The sequence below is a fragment of the Procambarus clarkii genome, chromosome 32 (genome assembly GCF_040958095.1).
Source record: "Procambarus clarkii isolate CNS0578487 chromosome 32, FALCON_Pclarkii_2.0, whole genome shotgun sequence".
In the NCBI taxonomy this organism is placed as follows: Eukaryota; Metazoa; Arthropoda; class Malacostraca; order Decapoda; family Cambaridae; genus Procambarus; species Procambarus clarkii.
This window is the reverse complement of record NC_091181.1, coordinates 15761179-15779164: the sequence shown is the minus strand read 5'-3', so window position 1 is coordinate 15779164 and position 17986 is coordinate 15761179. Positions and strand designations below refer to the sequence as shown.

The window sequence follows — 17986 nt, the reverse complement described above, 5'->3', positions numbered from 1 at the left end:
CCAATTTCATCTTTAACATCAAAATTTTGTTGCTCGATGATCGGTTTAGTATGCTCTAGGGCAAAATTAATTAAAGACCCAAATGCTATCATTTTGGCCATAGCCTGGGATGAGTGTCTTGTCCTTATCGACCCTTGAGGAACTAAGCATGGCAGTCTCCAAGGCATACAGGTACCGGTCGAGACGGCTAGTAAACGCATTAAACGATTCACCAGGCTGCATGGTGGCATTTGCAATTTTCTTTACTAATCTATACGGGTCGAGGTCTCCTTTGTTTAAAAAAATATTATCAAAGCGCCGGTGAAAGAAATCCTTAAATTCTGACCATGACTGGAGGCTAACAATGGATTTCTCATCTACGACAAAACGTGCATCACTTTTGGTTGTGTCAACGGCTGACCGAGCAATTGCCAAATATTCGGCATCAGTAGGATCAGAAAAACGGACCTTGGTTTTTGCCTCAACCTTGCTAAACCAGGACTCTAACAAGCAGGATTCGCCTGCAAAAAGTGGAATAGCCATTTCCTGAGCTGACCTCTAGACAGTAGTACAAGCAATTGCTCCATTGGAGGCAGAAGAAGTAGCAACAGTGGAAGGCATTGTCACAGCTGTGGAAGTAATGTTTGAACGCAGAATTTAATTAAGTGCACCAGGCATCAGAAATAGAATACACAAAAATAAATACTCATAAAATATCATAACTTGGCTAATGTAAGGAATAACAGAAATAAAATTATTAAATTGGGCCAGGCACCAAAATAATTCAAAACAAGCAAAATTGGAAATTAAATTAGCAATCTGGTATGAAAATGGCTGAAATTAGATGTATATAAATTAATTAAGCCAGGCTAAGCACTGCAAATTAAATTACAAAACTGTTGAGTGCAATTGCAATTTTGATGAAAAATAATACAACACAACAAGTGGCAATACAGGAAATATGGATGTAGCACAGAAAGTGGACACAGGTATATATATATATATATATATATATATATATATATATATATATATATATATATATATATATATATATATATATATATACATATATATATATATATATATATATATATATATATATATATATATATATATATATATACATACATACATATATATATATATATATATATATATATATATATATATATATATATATATATATATATATATATATATATATATTGCTATGGTAAGATTATAATGTGAAATATTGAAGGAATAAATTTCAATTTTAGGTCTGGAGAAATTAAAAAAAATGTATATAGTGCAATTCCTTAACTGCTACTAAAACAAGGATTTCTTACTTCTTTGGACCTGAATTTACTAATAACACTCTAGTAGCAAAATTAATACTCAATGAAATTACTGTGAGAAGCAGGAATATTGAAAATGACTCGGAGAAACTGTGGGTGGAGTATGTAACCAGCTCCTATATTTAAAGTCACTGAATGGTTAATACATGGGATGTTGTGGATATTATTATGTAAATCACTGTTAGAACACGGCACATGAAGGCTCATCAATCAATTACTTATATCGGGGGTGCAGTTCTTGAGAATCACCAGTAGCCAAAATAGGTGAAATGTCGTGAAGGTGCGTGAAGAGCATATGCAGGGTTTGTTTACAAGTGGTGCGGCGGCAGGCAGCGCTCCTAGCGGCCGTGCGCGAAGCTCTTGTAGTCACCTAGTTGTGTTTGTGAGGGGTTGAGCTCTGGCTCTTTGGTTCCGCCTCTCAACCGTCAATCAACAGGTGTACAGATTCCTGAACCTATTGGGCTCTATCATATCTACACTTGAAACTGTGTATGGAGTCAGCCTCCACCACATCACTTCCTAATGCATTCCATTTGTCAACCACTCTGACACAAAAAAAGTTCTTTTTAATATCTCTGTGGCTCATTTGGGCACTCAGTTTCCACCTGTGTCCCCTAGTGTGTGTGCCCCTTGTGTTAAATAGCCTGTCTTTATCTACCCTATCAAGTCCCTTCAGAATCTTGAATGTGGTGATCATGTCCCGCCTAACTCTTCTGTCTTCCAGCAAAGTGAGGTTTAATTCCCGTAGTCTCGCCTCGTAGCTCATACCTCTCAACTCGGGTACTAGTCTTGTGGCAAACCTCTGAACCTTTTCCAGTTTAGTCTTATCCTTGACTAGATATCGACTCCATGCTGGGGCTACATACTCCAGGATTGGCCTGACATATGTGGTATACAAAGTTCTGAATGATTCTTTACACAAGTTTCTGGAAGCCGTTCGTATGTTGGCCAGCCTGGCATATGCCGCTGATGTTATCCTCTTGATATGGGCTGCAGGAGACAGGTCTGGCGTGATATCAACCCCCCAAGTCTTTTTCTTTCTCTGACTCCTGAAGAATTTCCTCTCCCAGATGATACCTTGTATCTGGCCTCCTGCTCCCTACACCTATCTTCATTACATTACATTTGGTTGGGTTAAACTCTAACAACCATTTGTTCGACCATTCCTTCAGCTTATCTAGGTCTTCTTGAAGCCTCAAACAGTCGTCTTCTGTCTTAATCCTTCTCATAATTTTGGCGTCGTCCGCAAACATTGAGAGAAATGAATCTATACCCTCCAGGAGATCATTTACATATATCAGAAACAAGATAGGACCGAGTACAGAGCCCTGTGGGACTCCACTGGTGACTTCACGCCAATCGGAGGTCTCACCCCTCACTGTAACTCTCTGCTTCCTATTGCTTAGGTACTCCCTTATCCACTGGAGCATCTTACCAGCTACACCTGCCTGTCTCTCCAGCTTATGTACCAGCCTCTTATGCGGTACTGTGCCAAAGGCTTTCCGACAATCCAAGAAAATGCAGTCCACCCAGCCCTCTCTTTCTTGCTTAATCTTTGTCACCTGGTCATAGAATTCTATTAAGCCAGTCAGGGAAGATTTACCCTCCCTGAACCCATGTTGGCGATTTGTCACGAAGTACCTTCTCTCCAGATGTGATACCAGTTTTTTCTCACGATCTTCTCCATCACCATGCATGGTATACAAGTCAAGGACACTGGCCTGTAGTTCAGTGCCTCTTGCCTGTCGCCCTTTTTGTATATTGGGACCACATTCGCCATCTTCCATATTTCTGGTAGGTCTCCCGTCTCCAGTGACCTACTATACACTATGGAGAGTGGCAAGCAAAGTGCCTCTGCACACTCTTTCAGTACCCATGGCGAGATCCCTTCTGGATCAACAGCCTTTCTAACATCCAGATCCAGCAGGTGTCTCTTGACCTCCTCTCTCGTAATTTTGAACCCTTCCAAGGCCGCCTGATTTACTTCCCTTTCTCCTAGCACAGTGACCATTCGTCTTGTGGGACCCTACACTGGAAATTGATGTTGGGAGCGTGACGATAAACACTGAGACGACGATATTGCGTCGATGGCGGTGGAGGAAGCACAATTTTCTAGGCAGGAGTTCACATCAAAATGATGTAGCAGGGGGCTGTTGCGATGGTGAGAGGAGGCCAGGTGGCGACACTTAAGTCAGACAATTGCAGTCCATCAATTATTCTCAAAGAACTACAACACACACGATGATCAGTTGATACTTGCGACGATGACTGATGGCGATTACAGTAGCTAGAACACTCACAAGGCTTGATGTTGTCGGCTTGGGTGAGGATTGTGATGGTGGCACAGGTTCCAAGATGGCGTGGGATATTAAAAAATTACTGGCGGTTAATTACTCTCCCCCTCACTGATGAAAATTCGTTCTCACTTGCAATATTGCGCCTTACTTCTGACAACGTCGACCTAGAGTAGTGGCTGATGGTAGGACCCCGGACTGGTGCAATATTTGATAAATATTGATGCGTGGGCGGTGGCGGTTGGAAACACGTGGCTATCTATGCAGGTACTTGAATTTTCGATGCCCAGAAAATTAATTCTGGATTCCACTGCTGCTACCAGTATATGTTACCTCCTTGGATATATGTGGTTCTTGCCAGGTAGTAGGTAATACACAGTCGATCACTTCAGAAGTTTATTGAGGAAGGTAACAAAGTATATATCTGATCTGCCGGGGTCCTACCTACTCTGAGGTCTGTGAGACACTGTCTCATCACCAGAACGGCTAGTACCAGATCTCTGTAGAGAATGACGTCAGAGGCTTACTTGATTGGATTGGCTATCCCCAACCGTCGAACAATTTGAGTACTAACAGATAGAGTAGATAAAGACAGACTATTTAACACAAGGGAAACACGCAATAGGGGACACAGGTGGAAATTGATTGCCCAAATGAGCCGTAGAGACATTAGAGAGAATTTTTGCAGTGTCAGTAGTAGACAAATGGAATGCATTAGGAAGTGATGTGGCAGAGGGAGACTCCATGCACAGTTTCAAGTGTAGATATGATAGAGCCTAGTAGGATCAGGAACCTATACACCTGTTGATTGACAGTTGAGAGGCAGGACCAAAGAGCCAGAGCTCTACCTCTACAAGCCCAATTAGGTAAGTACACACAAACACACTTGTCAGTTGTCAGTGGATAAGGGAGTACCTAAGTAATAGAGAGTTATGATGAGGAAGATGAGAGTTACTGTGAGGAGTGAGACCTCAGATTGACGTGAAGTCACCAGTGGAGTCCCACAGGGCTCTGTACTCGTACCTTTCCTGTTTCTGATATACGTAAATTATCTTCCAGAGGGTATAGACTCATTTCTCTCAATGTTTGCTAATGATGCCAAAATCTTGAGAAAGATTAAGACTGAGGAGGATAGCATGAGGCTTCAAGAAGACCTGGACAAACTGAAAGAAAGGTCCAACAAATGGTCGTTAGAGTTTAACCAGAGAAAATGTAATGCAATGAAGATAGGTGTAGGGAGCAGGAGGCCAGATGCAAGGTATAATTTGGGGGATGAAATTCTTCTAGAATCAGAGAGAGAGAGAAAGACCTGGGGGTTGATATCACGCCAGACCTCGTCCCCCGAAACCCACATCAAGAGGATAACATCAGTGGCATATGCCAGGTATGCCAACATAAGAATAGCCTTTAGAAACCTGTGTAAGGAATCCTTCAGAGCCTTATATACCACGTATGTCAGACCAATCCTGGAGTATGTTGCTCCAGCATGGAGTCCAAATCTCGTCAAGCATATAACTAAATTGGAGAATGTTCAGAGGTTCGCAACCAGACTAGTGCCCAAACTGAAGGGCATGAGCTATGAGGATAGAGTACGGGTTAAATCTCACGTCGCAGGAAGACAGAAGATTTGGGGGGACATGATCACCACATACAAGATTCTCAAAGGAATTGATAGGGTAGACAAAGACAGTAAATTTAACACAAGAGGCACATGCACTAGGGGACACAGGTAGAAATTGAGTGCTCAAATGAGCCATAGAGATATTAAATATAATTGGTTTAGTGTCAGAGAAGTTAATAAATGGAATGTGTTAGGAAGTGATGTGGCAGAGGCAGACTCATACACGGTTTTAAGTGTAGATATGATAGAGACCAATAGGCTCAGAAACCTGTACACGTGTTGATTGACAGTTGAGAGGCGAGACCAAAGAGCTGAATCTCAACCCCCCCCTGCAAGCACAACTAGGTGAGTACAGACACACACACACACACACACACACACACACACACACACACACACACACACACACACACACACACACACAGAGTTGAGGTCAGACAGCCGCGGTGGGCAGAAGGGTCTGGGAAGCTCTTGCGAAGCTAGTGAATTGGGAGGGATAATCAGTGTATATGCGTATATGAGTGTATATAAGTGATTGAATAACTAGTAAGCTCACTCAAACCACAAGAAAGTGAAGAAAAACTGTAGAAACAGCACCACTGAAAATAATTGTTGAGTACATTGTGGTATTGTGAAATTATGGAGCCGAAATTGTGGAGCCGGAGCCTTATTAGTGACCTCACCAGCAGAGACGCCGGGACATGGGGGCCTCACACCTGACCAACCGCGTGGAGTACTTTCTCGCCTGTTTGTGCTGCAGATTGTGCAAGGTATTGAGGAGTGCCTTTTTGGCTAGGTTGTTACTGCAATGACAAGATCAGGAAGGGGTTCAAGGTCAATCACCAGCAGGGACGAGGAGGAGGACAGATTTATAGATAAATTAATAGGGAAATTTGTAGAGAGAAGGAGCGATTGGATGGAGGATCTAATCCAAGGGATTAAAAGCGAGTTATTTCAGCAAATACAGGATGCGGTAGAGAGGCAGAAACAAGAGCTTATGCTCTATATTCAGGAAGAGATTAGGAAGGGAAGAGAGGACTGGGAAAAGGAATGTGCTTGGATCACAAACGAATTAGGAAGGATTAACAGAATGGCTAAGGACAGAGGATTAGTGGGGGATGGGTTAGTGAGTGTGGTTGGGATGGAGAATTCCCAGGGGACAGGCTACCAGCATGACAATGAATTACTGAGGAGACGGTCTATTATAATACATGGATTATTCGAATCTGGGGCACCAACAAGACAAGAAAGGATAGAGACGGAAAAATATGAATTGCATGAGATATTGAGATGTATTGGAGCAGGAATGGCAGAACACGAGGTGGATATCAGCCGCTGGGTTGGACGTTACAATTGTACCAAGAATAGACCTGTTCTGGTGCAATTCTCCAATGAGGAGGCTGTGGAGTACATAATGAGGAACAAGCATTTACTCAGAGGAAGTGAAACCCATTACAATGTGTTGATAGAGAGGTTAATGACGAAAGATGAGCAAATAGCCCACAAGAATAGATGGCAAGCACGACACCGAAATAGCCTCTCAGGTAGTCTCAACTCCCAAGTCACATCCCAGGTCACCTCCCAGGTCGCATCCTCCCCAACTGAGCCCTCCTATACCTCCCCCCTGCCTCAGTCCCCCAAATCTCCCTGCTTCATCCCCCCAAAACTTCCCTGCCCCTTCCACATTTGTACCTCCCCAACGATTCCCCTGCCCCTGCTACATCACACCTGTCAACGACCCCAGTGGGTCAAGCCATGCCCTCCCCAAACCCACCTTCCCATCCCCCCTCCCTTACTACCCCCGCCTACTCCACTGCCCCTTCTACCCCATTGCCTTCAATTCCATCTACTCCATCCCAGCTCCCACTGCAACCCTCTTCCACTCACCCCCAAACCCCACCCAACCCTCACCCCTCCTATGCACCTCCAGCCCACATTTAACCCCCTCACCTTGTGACCCCCAAACACCTTCCCCCATCTCCCCCTTCCCCTCTTCTACCCCAAAACCCCCACCTACCCCCGATTCCCCCCCTAACTAATACACCCTCTCTTCCACTCCCAGCACCCATGCTCCATTCTCCTCTCAGCCCTCTGCCCTCAATATCCCTCTCCCCCCCAACCTCTCAACCTCTATCTGACTCAGTCTCACTCTATTTCTCAACCCCCCTATGCTATTCAGACTCTCCCTAACTTTCTAACCCTTCATGCCCTTCCTACCCCCCTAGATGCCCAGACCCCATTCGCCAACCAGGCACTCCCAGGCACCCCCCTCAGACACCCCCACAGCCCCCACTCGCCCCCCAGAAACCCCCCCGGTCCCCCCCCAGACCCCCCGGTGAAAAGGGGAACTCTGGCACCAGAGTTTCCAAGAAGAGTCTCAAGGTTTGGTACACCAATGCTGATGCTGATTTGATGCACCAATGCTGATTTATTGGATTGGTACACCAATCCAATAAAGCAGAAGAGATAAAAGAAAGAGTTAGTGAGGCAGACCCAGACATAGTGGCAATAGGGGAAACTAAAATAAATGGTATGATCTCGGATGCGATCTTTCCAGAGGGGTACCAGGTGATAAGAAAAGAAAGGACACAGAGACAGGGAGGAGGAGTGGCACTCCTAATAAAGCGGAAAGGAAGTTTGACGATCTGGAAAATCTGGGTACCAATGAAAGCACGAGCTCCATACATGAAACTCTGACAGTGGATGGGAAGAAGATTGTAATCTTGATACTCTACAATTCCCCACCAAACAGTTGAAGACCCAGGCAGGAGTATGAGGACAGCAACAAGGCATGTATAGATGAACTGCAGAGGGCAGCAACAATAGCGCATAGAATGAGAGCGAAGCTGCTGGTCATGGGGGACCTAAATCACAGAGAGATAGATTGGGAAATGAGGAATCCCCATGGTGGGGAGGAGACCTGGGGAGCGAAGCTGGTAGACGTAATTGACAGGAATTTCCTAACACAGGATGTGAAGGAAGATACTAGGGGAAAGAGGAGGGGATATGCCCAGCCTATTAGATCTCATTTTCACCCAGAATGTAGAAGACATCGAGCAGTTGGAACATGAAATACCACTAGGAGCCAGTGACCACTGTGTCCTAGTCTTTGACTACATGATGGAGCTTAAAATTGTGACCAAAGGACAAGAGTTCCGGGAAAGGAGACATGAGTACAGAAAAGGGGACTACAGAAGGATAAGGGACTACCTGGGGAAAGTGCAGTGGGAGGAAGAACTTAGAGGAAAAACAGTGCAAGGTTTGATGAACCAAGTCATATGGAAATGCAAGGAGGCTGAAGAGAGATTTATTCCAACAGTAAAGGAAAAAAGCAGGAGGGAATATAATAACCCATGGTTTAATAGACAGTGTCAGGAAGCAAAGGTGAGAAGCAGGAGGGAGTGGAGGAAGTACAGAAGACAAAGGACAGAGGACAACAGGATTAGATGTAACAGAGCAAGGAATGATTACATTAACATAAGACGAGTGTCGGAAAGAAATTATGAGAATGATATTGCAATCAAAGCGAAAAAGCAACCTAAATTACTACATAGCCATATAAGAAGGAAGATGTCGGTAAATGACCAAGTGACAAGACTGAGGAAAACAGAAAGGGCATATATAGAAAGCGACAAGGAAATAAGGAAATCTGCGAGGTACTGAATGCAAGTTTCCATGGAATGTTCACAACCGAGCCTGAGCAGCTCCCATTGTTAGAAGCTATTACCCTAGATGAAAGACTAACAGATATAGAGGTGACAGCAGAGGAGGTAATGAAACCGTTGACAACACTGGATGCAAATAAAGCTGTTGGGCCAGACAAAGTATCACCGTGGATACTAAAAGAGGCAGTGCAGGCTCTAAGCGTGCCGCTGGCAATGATTTTAATGAGGCACTTATGTCGGGAGAATTGCCCAGTGGCTGGAAGGAGGCAAATGTCGTACCGATTTTCAAGAAAGGTGATAGGGAGGAGGCACTTAACTACAGACCCGTATCACTGACAAGCATCCCCTGCAAAATACTTGAAAGAATAATTAGGCTAAGACTTGTTGAGCACCTGGAGAGCAATGGGTTTGTAAACAAGCACCAACATGGGTTCTGGACAGGAAAATCATGCCTTACAAACCTTTTAGAATTCTATGATAAAGTAACAAGGATAAGGCAGGACAGAGAAGGCTGGGCAGACTGCATATTTCTTCACTGCCAAAAGGCCTTTGATACAGTACCGCACATGAGACTGCTATACAAACTTGAGAGGCAGGCAGGAGTAAGTGGAAAGGCCCTAGTATGGGTGAAGAACTACCTAACAGGAAGGAACCAGATGGTAATGGTAAGGGGCGAGAAGTCGGACTGGCGAACAGAAACAAGTGGATTACCTCAAGGATCGGTGCTGGGACCAATCCTCTTTCTAATTTACGTAAATGATATGTTTACAGGAGTGGAATCATACATGTCAATGTTTGCGGATGACGCAAAATTAATGAGAAGAGTTGTGACAGACGAGGATTGTAGGATCCTCCAAGAGGACTTAAACAAGTTGCAGAGTTGGTCAGGGAAATGGCTACTGGTGTTCAACACCAGTAAATGTAAAGTTATGGAAATGGGATCAGGTGAGAGGAGACCAAAGGGACAGTACACAATGAAGGGGAACTGCCTACCTTTAACGATTCGAGAAAGAGCCCTAGGAGTGGATGTGACACCTAGTCTAACTCCTGAGGCACATATAAATAAGATAATGACAGCAGCGTACTCTACACTGGCGAAAATTAGAACTTCATTCAGAAACCTAAGTGAAGAGGCTTTTAGGGCGCTTTACACTGCCTACATGAGACCAGTCTTATAGTATGCCGCACCATCATGGAGCCCCCACCTAAAGAAACACATAAGGAAACTGAAGAAGGTTCAGAGGTTTACGACGAAGCTTGTCCCAGAGTTGCGAGGGATGGGATATGAAGAGGATCTGAAGGAACTGAACCTTACGACACTACAGAAAAGAAGGGAGAGAGGGGATATGATAGGGACATATAAAATACTCAGGGGAATTGACAAAGTGGAAATAGATGAAATGTTCACACATAATAACAGAACGAGGGGACATGGGTGGAAACTGGAAACTCAGATGAGTCAGAGAGATGTTAGGAAGTTTTCTTTTAGTGTGAGAGTAGTGGAAAAATGGAATGCACTTGGGGAACAGGTTGTGGAAGCAAACTCTATTCATACTTTTAAAATATGGTATGATAGGGAAATGGGACAGGAGTCATTGCTGTAAAGAACCGATAGCTGGAAAGGCGGGATCCAAGAGTCCATGTTCGACCCTGCAAGCACAAATAAGTGAGTACAAATAGGTGAGTACACACACACACACACACACACACACACACACACACACACACACACACACACACACACACACACACACACACACACACACACACACACTCTCTCGGTCCTATCTTGTTTCTGATATATGTAAATGATCTCCCGGAGGGTATCGATTCATTTCTCTCAATGTTTGCGGACGATGCTAAAATTATGAGAAGGATTAAAACAGAAGAGGACTGTTTGAAGCTTCAAGAAGACCTAGACAAGCTGAAGGAATGGTCAAACAAATGGTTGTTAGAGTTTAACCCAACCAAATGTAATGTAATGAAGATAGGTGTAGGGAGCTGGAGGCCAGATACAAGGTATCATCTGGGAGAGGAAATTCTTCAGGAGTCAGAGAAGGAAAAAGACTTGGGGGTTGATATCACGCCAGACCTGTCTCCTGCAGCACATATCAAGCGGATAACATCAGCGGCATATGCCAGGCTGGCCAACATACGAACGACATTCAGAAACTTGTGTAAAAAATCATTCAGAACCTTGTATACCACATATGTCAGGCCAATCCTGGAGTATGCAGCCCCAGCATGGAGTCCATATCTAGTCAAGGATAAGACTAAACTGGAAATGGTTCAAAGGTTTGCCACCAGACTAGTACCCGAGCTGAGAGGTATGAGCTACGAGGAGAAACTACGGGAATTAAACCTCACTTCGCTGGAAGACAGAAGAGTTAGGGGGGACATGATCACCACATTCAAGATTCTGAAGGGAATTGATAGGGTAGATAAAGACAGTCTATTTAACACAAGGGGAACACGCACAAGGGGACACAGGTGGAAACTGAGTGCCCAAATGAGCCACAGAGATATTAGAAAGAACTTTTTTAGTGTCAGAGTGGTTGACAAATGGAATGCATTAGGGGGTGATGTGGTGGAGGCTGACTCCATACACAGTTTCAAGTGTAGATATGATAGAGCCCAATAGGCTCAGGAATCTGTACACCTGTTGATTGACGGTTGAGAGGCGGGACCAAAGAGCCAGAGCTCAACCCCCGCAAACACAACTAGGTGAGTACACACACACACACACACACACACACACACACACACACACCCAGGATCCTCCAAGAGGACCTGAACAGATTGCAGAGATGGTCAGAGAAATGGCTACTAGAATTCAACACGAGCAAATGTAAAGTTATGGAAATGGGACTAGGAGATAGGAGACCAAAGGGACAGTACACAATGAAGGGGAACAGCCTACCTGTAACGACGCGTGAAAGAGACCTGGGGGTGGACGTAACACCTAATCTATCTCCTGAGGCACATATTAATAGGATAACGACAGCAGCGTACTCTACACTGGCAAAAGTTAGAACATCATTCAGAAACCTAAGTAAGGAGGCATTTAGGGCGCTTTACACTGCCTACGTAAGGCCAGTCTTAGAGTATGCCGCCTCATCATCGAGTCCCCATCTGAAGAAGCATATAATGAAACTGGAAAAGGTTCAGAGGTTTGCAACGAGACTCGTCCCAGAGCTACGAGGGATGGGGTATGAAGAGCGCCTGAGGGAACTGTGCCTTACGACACTAGAAAGAAGAAGGGAGAGGGGGGACATGATAGGAACGTATAAGATACTCAGAGGAATTGACAGAGTGGACATAGACGAAATGTTCACACGGAATAGTAACAGAACGAGAGGACATGGATGGAAGCTTGAAACTCAGATGAGTCACAGAGATGTTAGGAAGTTTTCTTTTAGCGTGAGAGTAGTGGGGAAATGGAATGCACTTCAGGAACAGGTTGTGGAAGCAAATACTATTCATAATTTTAAAACCAGGTATGATAGGGAAATAGGACAGGAGTCATTGCTGTAAACAACCGATGCTCGAAAGGCGGGATCCAAGAGTCAATGCTCGATCCTGCAGACACAACTAGGTGAGTACACACACAAGACCTCGTAGCCTGGTGGATAGCGCGCAGGATTCGTAATTCTGTGGCGCGGGTACGATTCCCGCACGAGGCAGAAACAAATGGGCAAAGTTTCTTTCACCCTGAATGCCCCTGTTACCTAGCAGTAAATAAGTACCTGGGAGTTAGTCAGCTGTCACGGGCTGCTTTCTGGGGTGTGTGTGTGTGTGTGGTGTTAAAAAAAAAAAAGAAAAAAAGAAAAAAAAAGTAGTTAGTAAACAGTTGATTGACAGTTGAGAGGCGGGCCGAAAGAGCAAAGCTCAACCCCCGTAAAAACACAACTAGTAAACACACACACACACACACACACAAGACAAGATCTAAGGCTCGGGCAAGATCAAAGCCCTCCATTCCCAACCACATGTCCCTCTAAACCCCATGGCAACTACCCCACAGGAGGATGAGCCTACCCGTTTACATAGATCGTTTACATATATTAGAAACTGGATGGGTCTTAGTACTGAACCCTGTGGGACTACGCTGGTGACATCTACAGGGACCTGTGTCCCCTTGTTTGCGTATCCCCCCCCCCCCAGTGTTAAACAATTTATCTTTATCCACCCTATCGATTCCTCTCAGAATTTTGTAGGTAATGATCATGTCTCCCCGAGCTCTCCTGTCATCCAGCAACGTGAGGTGCATTTCACGCAGCCTTTCCTCGTAACTCATGCATCTTAGTTCTGGGACTAGCCTAGCGGCATATCTCTGAATTTTTTTCCAACTTAGGAACGTTCCTTTGACAAGGAATGGGTTCCATGTTGGGGCCGCATACTCCAGGATTGGCTTACATACAAGGTTCTGAATGATTCCTTACATCAGTTCCTGAAGGCAGTTCTGATGTTAGCTAGCTTCGCATATGCCACAGATGTTATTCTTTTGTATGTAGGCTTCAGGAGACAGCTTTGGTGTGAGATCAACTCCTAGATTTTTCTCTCTAAAGAATTGGAGATGTAGGACTTCATCTCCCATTCGGTATCTTGTGTCTGGCCTCCTGTTTCCACCGCCTAGTTTCATTACTTTATATTTATTCGGGTTGAACTTTAGTAGCCATTTTGTAACAAACTAGGCTGTTGTAAGAATTATTCCAGAAGGTTCCAGAAGTTCGAGTAGGGACCTGATCTCTCAACAACGCCCAGTCCCCTGGGAATTAGCAGGTCTGAGTCACAAATGGCGGGCATCTTTGTTCATAGTTTTGTATAATGAACCATCCTATAGTATTCAGTAATTTAGAGAAATTAGCCTTTATTCATTTTGCATTAAAATTGTATTGTATAATAGTACTGGATACAATATCAAGAGTATTCTAATTATTGAGTTTAAGTCACCATCAGTGACGTCACGAATCAGATCTAACTTGTAAGGCGGAGTGACCGGCGGTCATAGGTCATCAGGGTTGACAGGTCTACTATTTCTCAAAGTTTTAATAACCATTTTTGTGATCGGGAACAGCTCTGCCGTTAGATGCTTGTGTAATTTAATTTCAGTAAAATAATTCAACCAGTCTAGATCAATTCAGTGCAAACAGAGGTTAATTGTTATAACTTAAACCTTGCTAAGTAACTGGGGTAAGCGAGGCGGAAGGTTACAATGCTCTAGTCTGGGCTAGACCAGACGAGGGATAGATCAATGTGGTCTCCAGAGCAGCTGGGAGAGGTCAAACATCTTACCTCTCCCCAAGACCAGCCCAACATCTTTAGCTGGTTGCCCAAGGTATAGTTGCTATGGTTATTTATAGAATAGTCTTCATTGCCATTCAGGTCCAGTAGGGAGTGTTAAAGTGACAGGGAGTGAACATATTTAGATTTTGTTTTAGTTTTTCTTTTAATAAATTAATTAGTTATTAAATTGCATTTTTATTATTTCCATGTGTTTTATGTGTACACTTGTCCTGGTCACGTGGTCCACACGGGGCAGAGTTGGATTGGGCGCCGATTCTAACATCGATTCTAACCTCGAATCATTCCCGTGTAATTAATTTCACACTCTTAAGTTTCCACAGTCATCGAGTGGGGATCAAGCCCCCAAGGTTGATTAATTAGCGTGATCGATCCAGACCTCGATCATTGCTCTGTGTTACTGGTCTGGTGGTGCTGCTAAGTATTTCTCAACTCTTGACGCAAAATCGGCGTATTGGGCGATTCCGGTGGCAGAACAAGATAGGGAAAAAACAGCATTCTCGGATGGTAGGCACACTTATCAATTCCGTAGGATGCCGTTTGGTTTGAAAACAGCGCCTTCGTCGTTTCAGAGGGCCATCAACTTTATCCTTAGTCCGGTACTGGGTAGGCATTCTTTAGCGTACCTGGATGATGTTGTGATATATTCCAGGACGTTTGAGGAACACCTGCAGGACTTGACTGAGACTTTGAAGTTGTTAGATCAGGCAGGTTTCAGGCTGAATGTTCAGAAGTGCACCCTGGCGGCTCAGAAATTCAAATTTCTGGGGTTCCAGGTGTGCCCAGACGGTATCCGACCTGACCCAGATTCTTGCCGCGCCATTGCTGACATGCCTACTCCAAGGACAGCAAAGGACGTGCGTAGGTTTTTGGGGGCGGCCGGATATTTTCGTCGTCATATTGAAGGTTTCGCTGGCATTTCAGCACCCCTGACTGATCTGACAAAGAAAAATGCGAAGTTTGTGTGGAAATCTGAACATGAGGAGGCCTATCGCAAACTGAAAGACCAACTAATCACGACAGCTGTATTGGCTATTCCTGATTTTGAGAAAGAGTGGGAAGTGCACACTGACGCCAGCGGTATTGCTATTGGCGGGTGCTTAATTCAGCGAGATGCGGATAATTTACCCCATCCAGTAGCCTATTTCAGTAGGAAGGTCAAAGGACCTGAAGTTCGTTATTCAGCTACGGATCGGGAGGCACTGGCAGTAGTAGAATCAGTTAGGTATTTCGAGCCTTACCTATTTCAGCGGCATTTTGTAATCTACACAGACCATCGAGCGTTAACACACATATTTAAAAAGCGAACGAAATGCCCACGAATGTCACGCTGGTCTCACGAACTTTCGGCCCACTCATTCCAGATCTTGTACAAGCCTGGTCCAGCACATGTTGTGCCAGATACGCTAAGTAGAAATATAGCGGCAATACAGATTAATGAAAATATTGAAACCATTCCATCGGATAAAATGAGAGAATACCAGATGAACGAGCCGAGATGGAAAGAGATTATTGAGTATTTAGAGGGAGGAAAATACCCGAAAAAGAAAAAGAATTTACCTATTCATGATTTTGAAATGAAACAGGGCGTCCTGTATTATGTTAATAGCCAGAATGATAGGGCAGTATTTCAGCTAGTTATTCCGGACGCGTTGCGGTCATCAGCATTAAAGCTTGCGCATGCTTCAAAAATTGCAGGGCATCCGGGGATCTTTAAAACGCACTTAAAAGCAAAGTCTCTATTTTATTTTCCAGGATTACTTTCTGAGGTAATCAATTTCGTGAAGTCGTGCCCTCGTTGCCAGAGGAGGAAAGGCACCCTTAAGGTACAAGTCCCACTTCAGGAATTTCCTGAAATTCGTGAACCGTTAGATCGTGTGGGGGCCGATTTGATTGACTTACACCAGTCATTCAGGAAATAGATATGTGTTGGTGCTAGTTGACCATCTGTCTAGATACACTACACTAGTTGCATTACCTCAGAAGGATTCTCGTACGGTTGCAGATGCGTTCTTGCGTAGGTTCGTTACTGTATTCGGACCTCCTAAAGTTTTAGTCTCTGACCGGGGTCAAGAATTCAATGGGAATATATTTAGAGAAGTTTGTAAGATTTTAGAGACAACTTCGGCTTTTACAACAGCCTACCACCCACAAGCAAACGGAATAACGGAACGGACTAATCGTTCAGTCAAGGATATGCTTGCAATCCTTGCTGAACATGACGCAAACACCTGGGATGAACACCTACCCTATGTTCAGTTCGCCTTGAATACTGCCATCCACCAATCAATTAACACCCAACCACTTCATTTGTTTACTGGTAATCCATGCAATTTCCCCTCGGGTCTGCTTAACAGACATAATGTTGCATACGGGGAGAACTATCCTTCAGAGGTCCTTGGAAAAATGAGAAATGCATGGAATATTGCAGCTGAAGCGTCCAAGAAGGCACGGACTCGGTATGCTCATTTTTATGACAAGAAAGTGCGCCCTCTTGAGTTGACGGAAGGAAGCCTCGTATTGAGAGTGAATGAGGCTGCGCCCGCCAATCAGAGCAGGAAACTAGCTCCGAGGTGGCGAGGACCATATAGAGTAATTAAAAGGGCGGGGCCAGTTAATCTTGTTATAAAAGGAGTGTTCGAGGACCAGGTGGAAAGGACAATTCATGTAAATAAATTGAAACATTATCATGCTAGAGAGGAATTAGAACTGCCTTCAGCGGGTCTAGTTCCTGACTCAGCAGTGCTGACTCATGGCTTCACCGACGAGTCAGAAGATGAGGATGACCCTCTGTCATCGCTCATCAGTAGTCAGGTGCAGTCTCGCCACCCTATGGTGACGAGATCTCGCGCTGTACAGTAAAGTAACTTCCTTGGTTAGTATAATTTAGTATTCATTAGATTTTCCTGTAAAGGCAATGAGGTGTACTATGTCTATACTTAACTCAGGTAGCAACTTTTACCGTGCTCTTGGGTTCCACCTCCACCAAACCCAGAGTATATCTATGCTTCCGCTGTGTTGTGTCTGTCTGTTCCCAGGTCTGATTGGTACACCGACCCAGTTGTTCCAGCCACACGTGAACCCTTGTCTGTAAAGACCGAGGGGGGAGGCACGTTACACAAAGCCCTCCCCCCACCAGACCCAGTAACCCGTACATCAGTTACTTTGGGGATGAGTGACTGTCCAAGAGTCACCCGGCCGACGCCTCACGTCACCAACGAGGTTGTCAGGGCCAGCGAGCTGTCCACATTATAGCAGTCACCGGAGGTGCCATACAACGCCGGGGGTAGCTGTCTCGAGATCACCACTACCCACCTGCTGCGTCATCAAGACTGCAGCCATTCCAGCAGTGTTGGAGGAGAGGTCAAGAAATGGAAAGCACGTAGCAGTACTCAAGAATTTCGCCGGAAGATTAATGATTACGTCATCTGAAGTAACAAGAAAGCAGAAGCAAGGCGGTCACAGGAGGAAGGCACGGTTTCCCTACAGAGTACCGGGACTCGCCAATAGAAGGTCGCAAAATTGTCTCCTTTGGCCTAAAGTCGGCGGTACGAGGGTATACACAGTTGGTGTTTACGGCCTAGTAACCTGGTGACATCAAGAAACGCCTGAGATGACGTGAGCAATGATGGAAGACGAGATTCACCTGTTCTGCAAACAAGCAACCCGCCTCTACGACCTTCTGACACCACTCCTGCTAAGAGACACCGTTGGTACATCCAGTCCTGCTCTGCTGTGGTCATCTGCGCCGTCAAGTTTAACATCAAGACTGCCGTGTGAACT

At 44.7% G+C, this 17986-nt stretch overlaps 1 protein-coding gene across 1 annotated transcript in view; it reads left to right on the top strand.

Annotated features, from left to right (window-relative positions):
- Positions 1–940: 940 nt before the first annotated feature.
- The window catches only part of LOC123759277 (uncharacterized), a 32195-nt gene continuing 15149 nt past the window's right edge, over positions 941–17986 (top strand). The window contains exon 1 of the mRNA XM_069334814.1: positions 941–968. Within this exon, the coding sequence (XP_069190915.1) occupies positions 941–968 (28 nt within the window). The remainder of the gene's footprint in view (positions 969–17986) is intronic.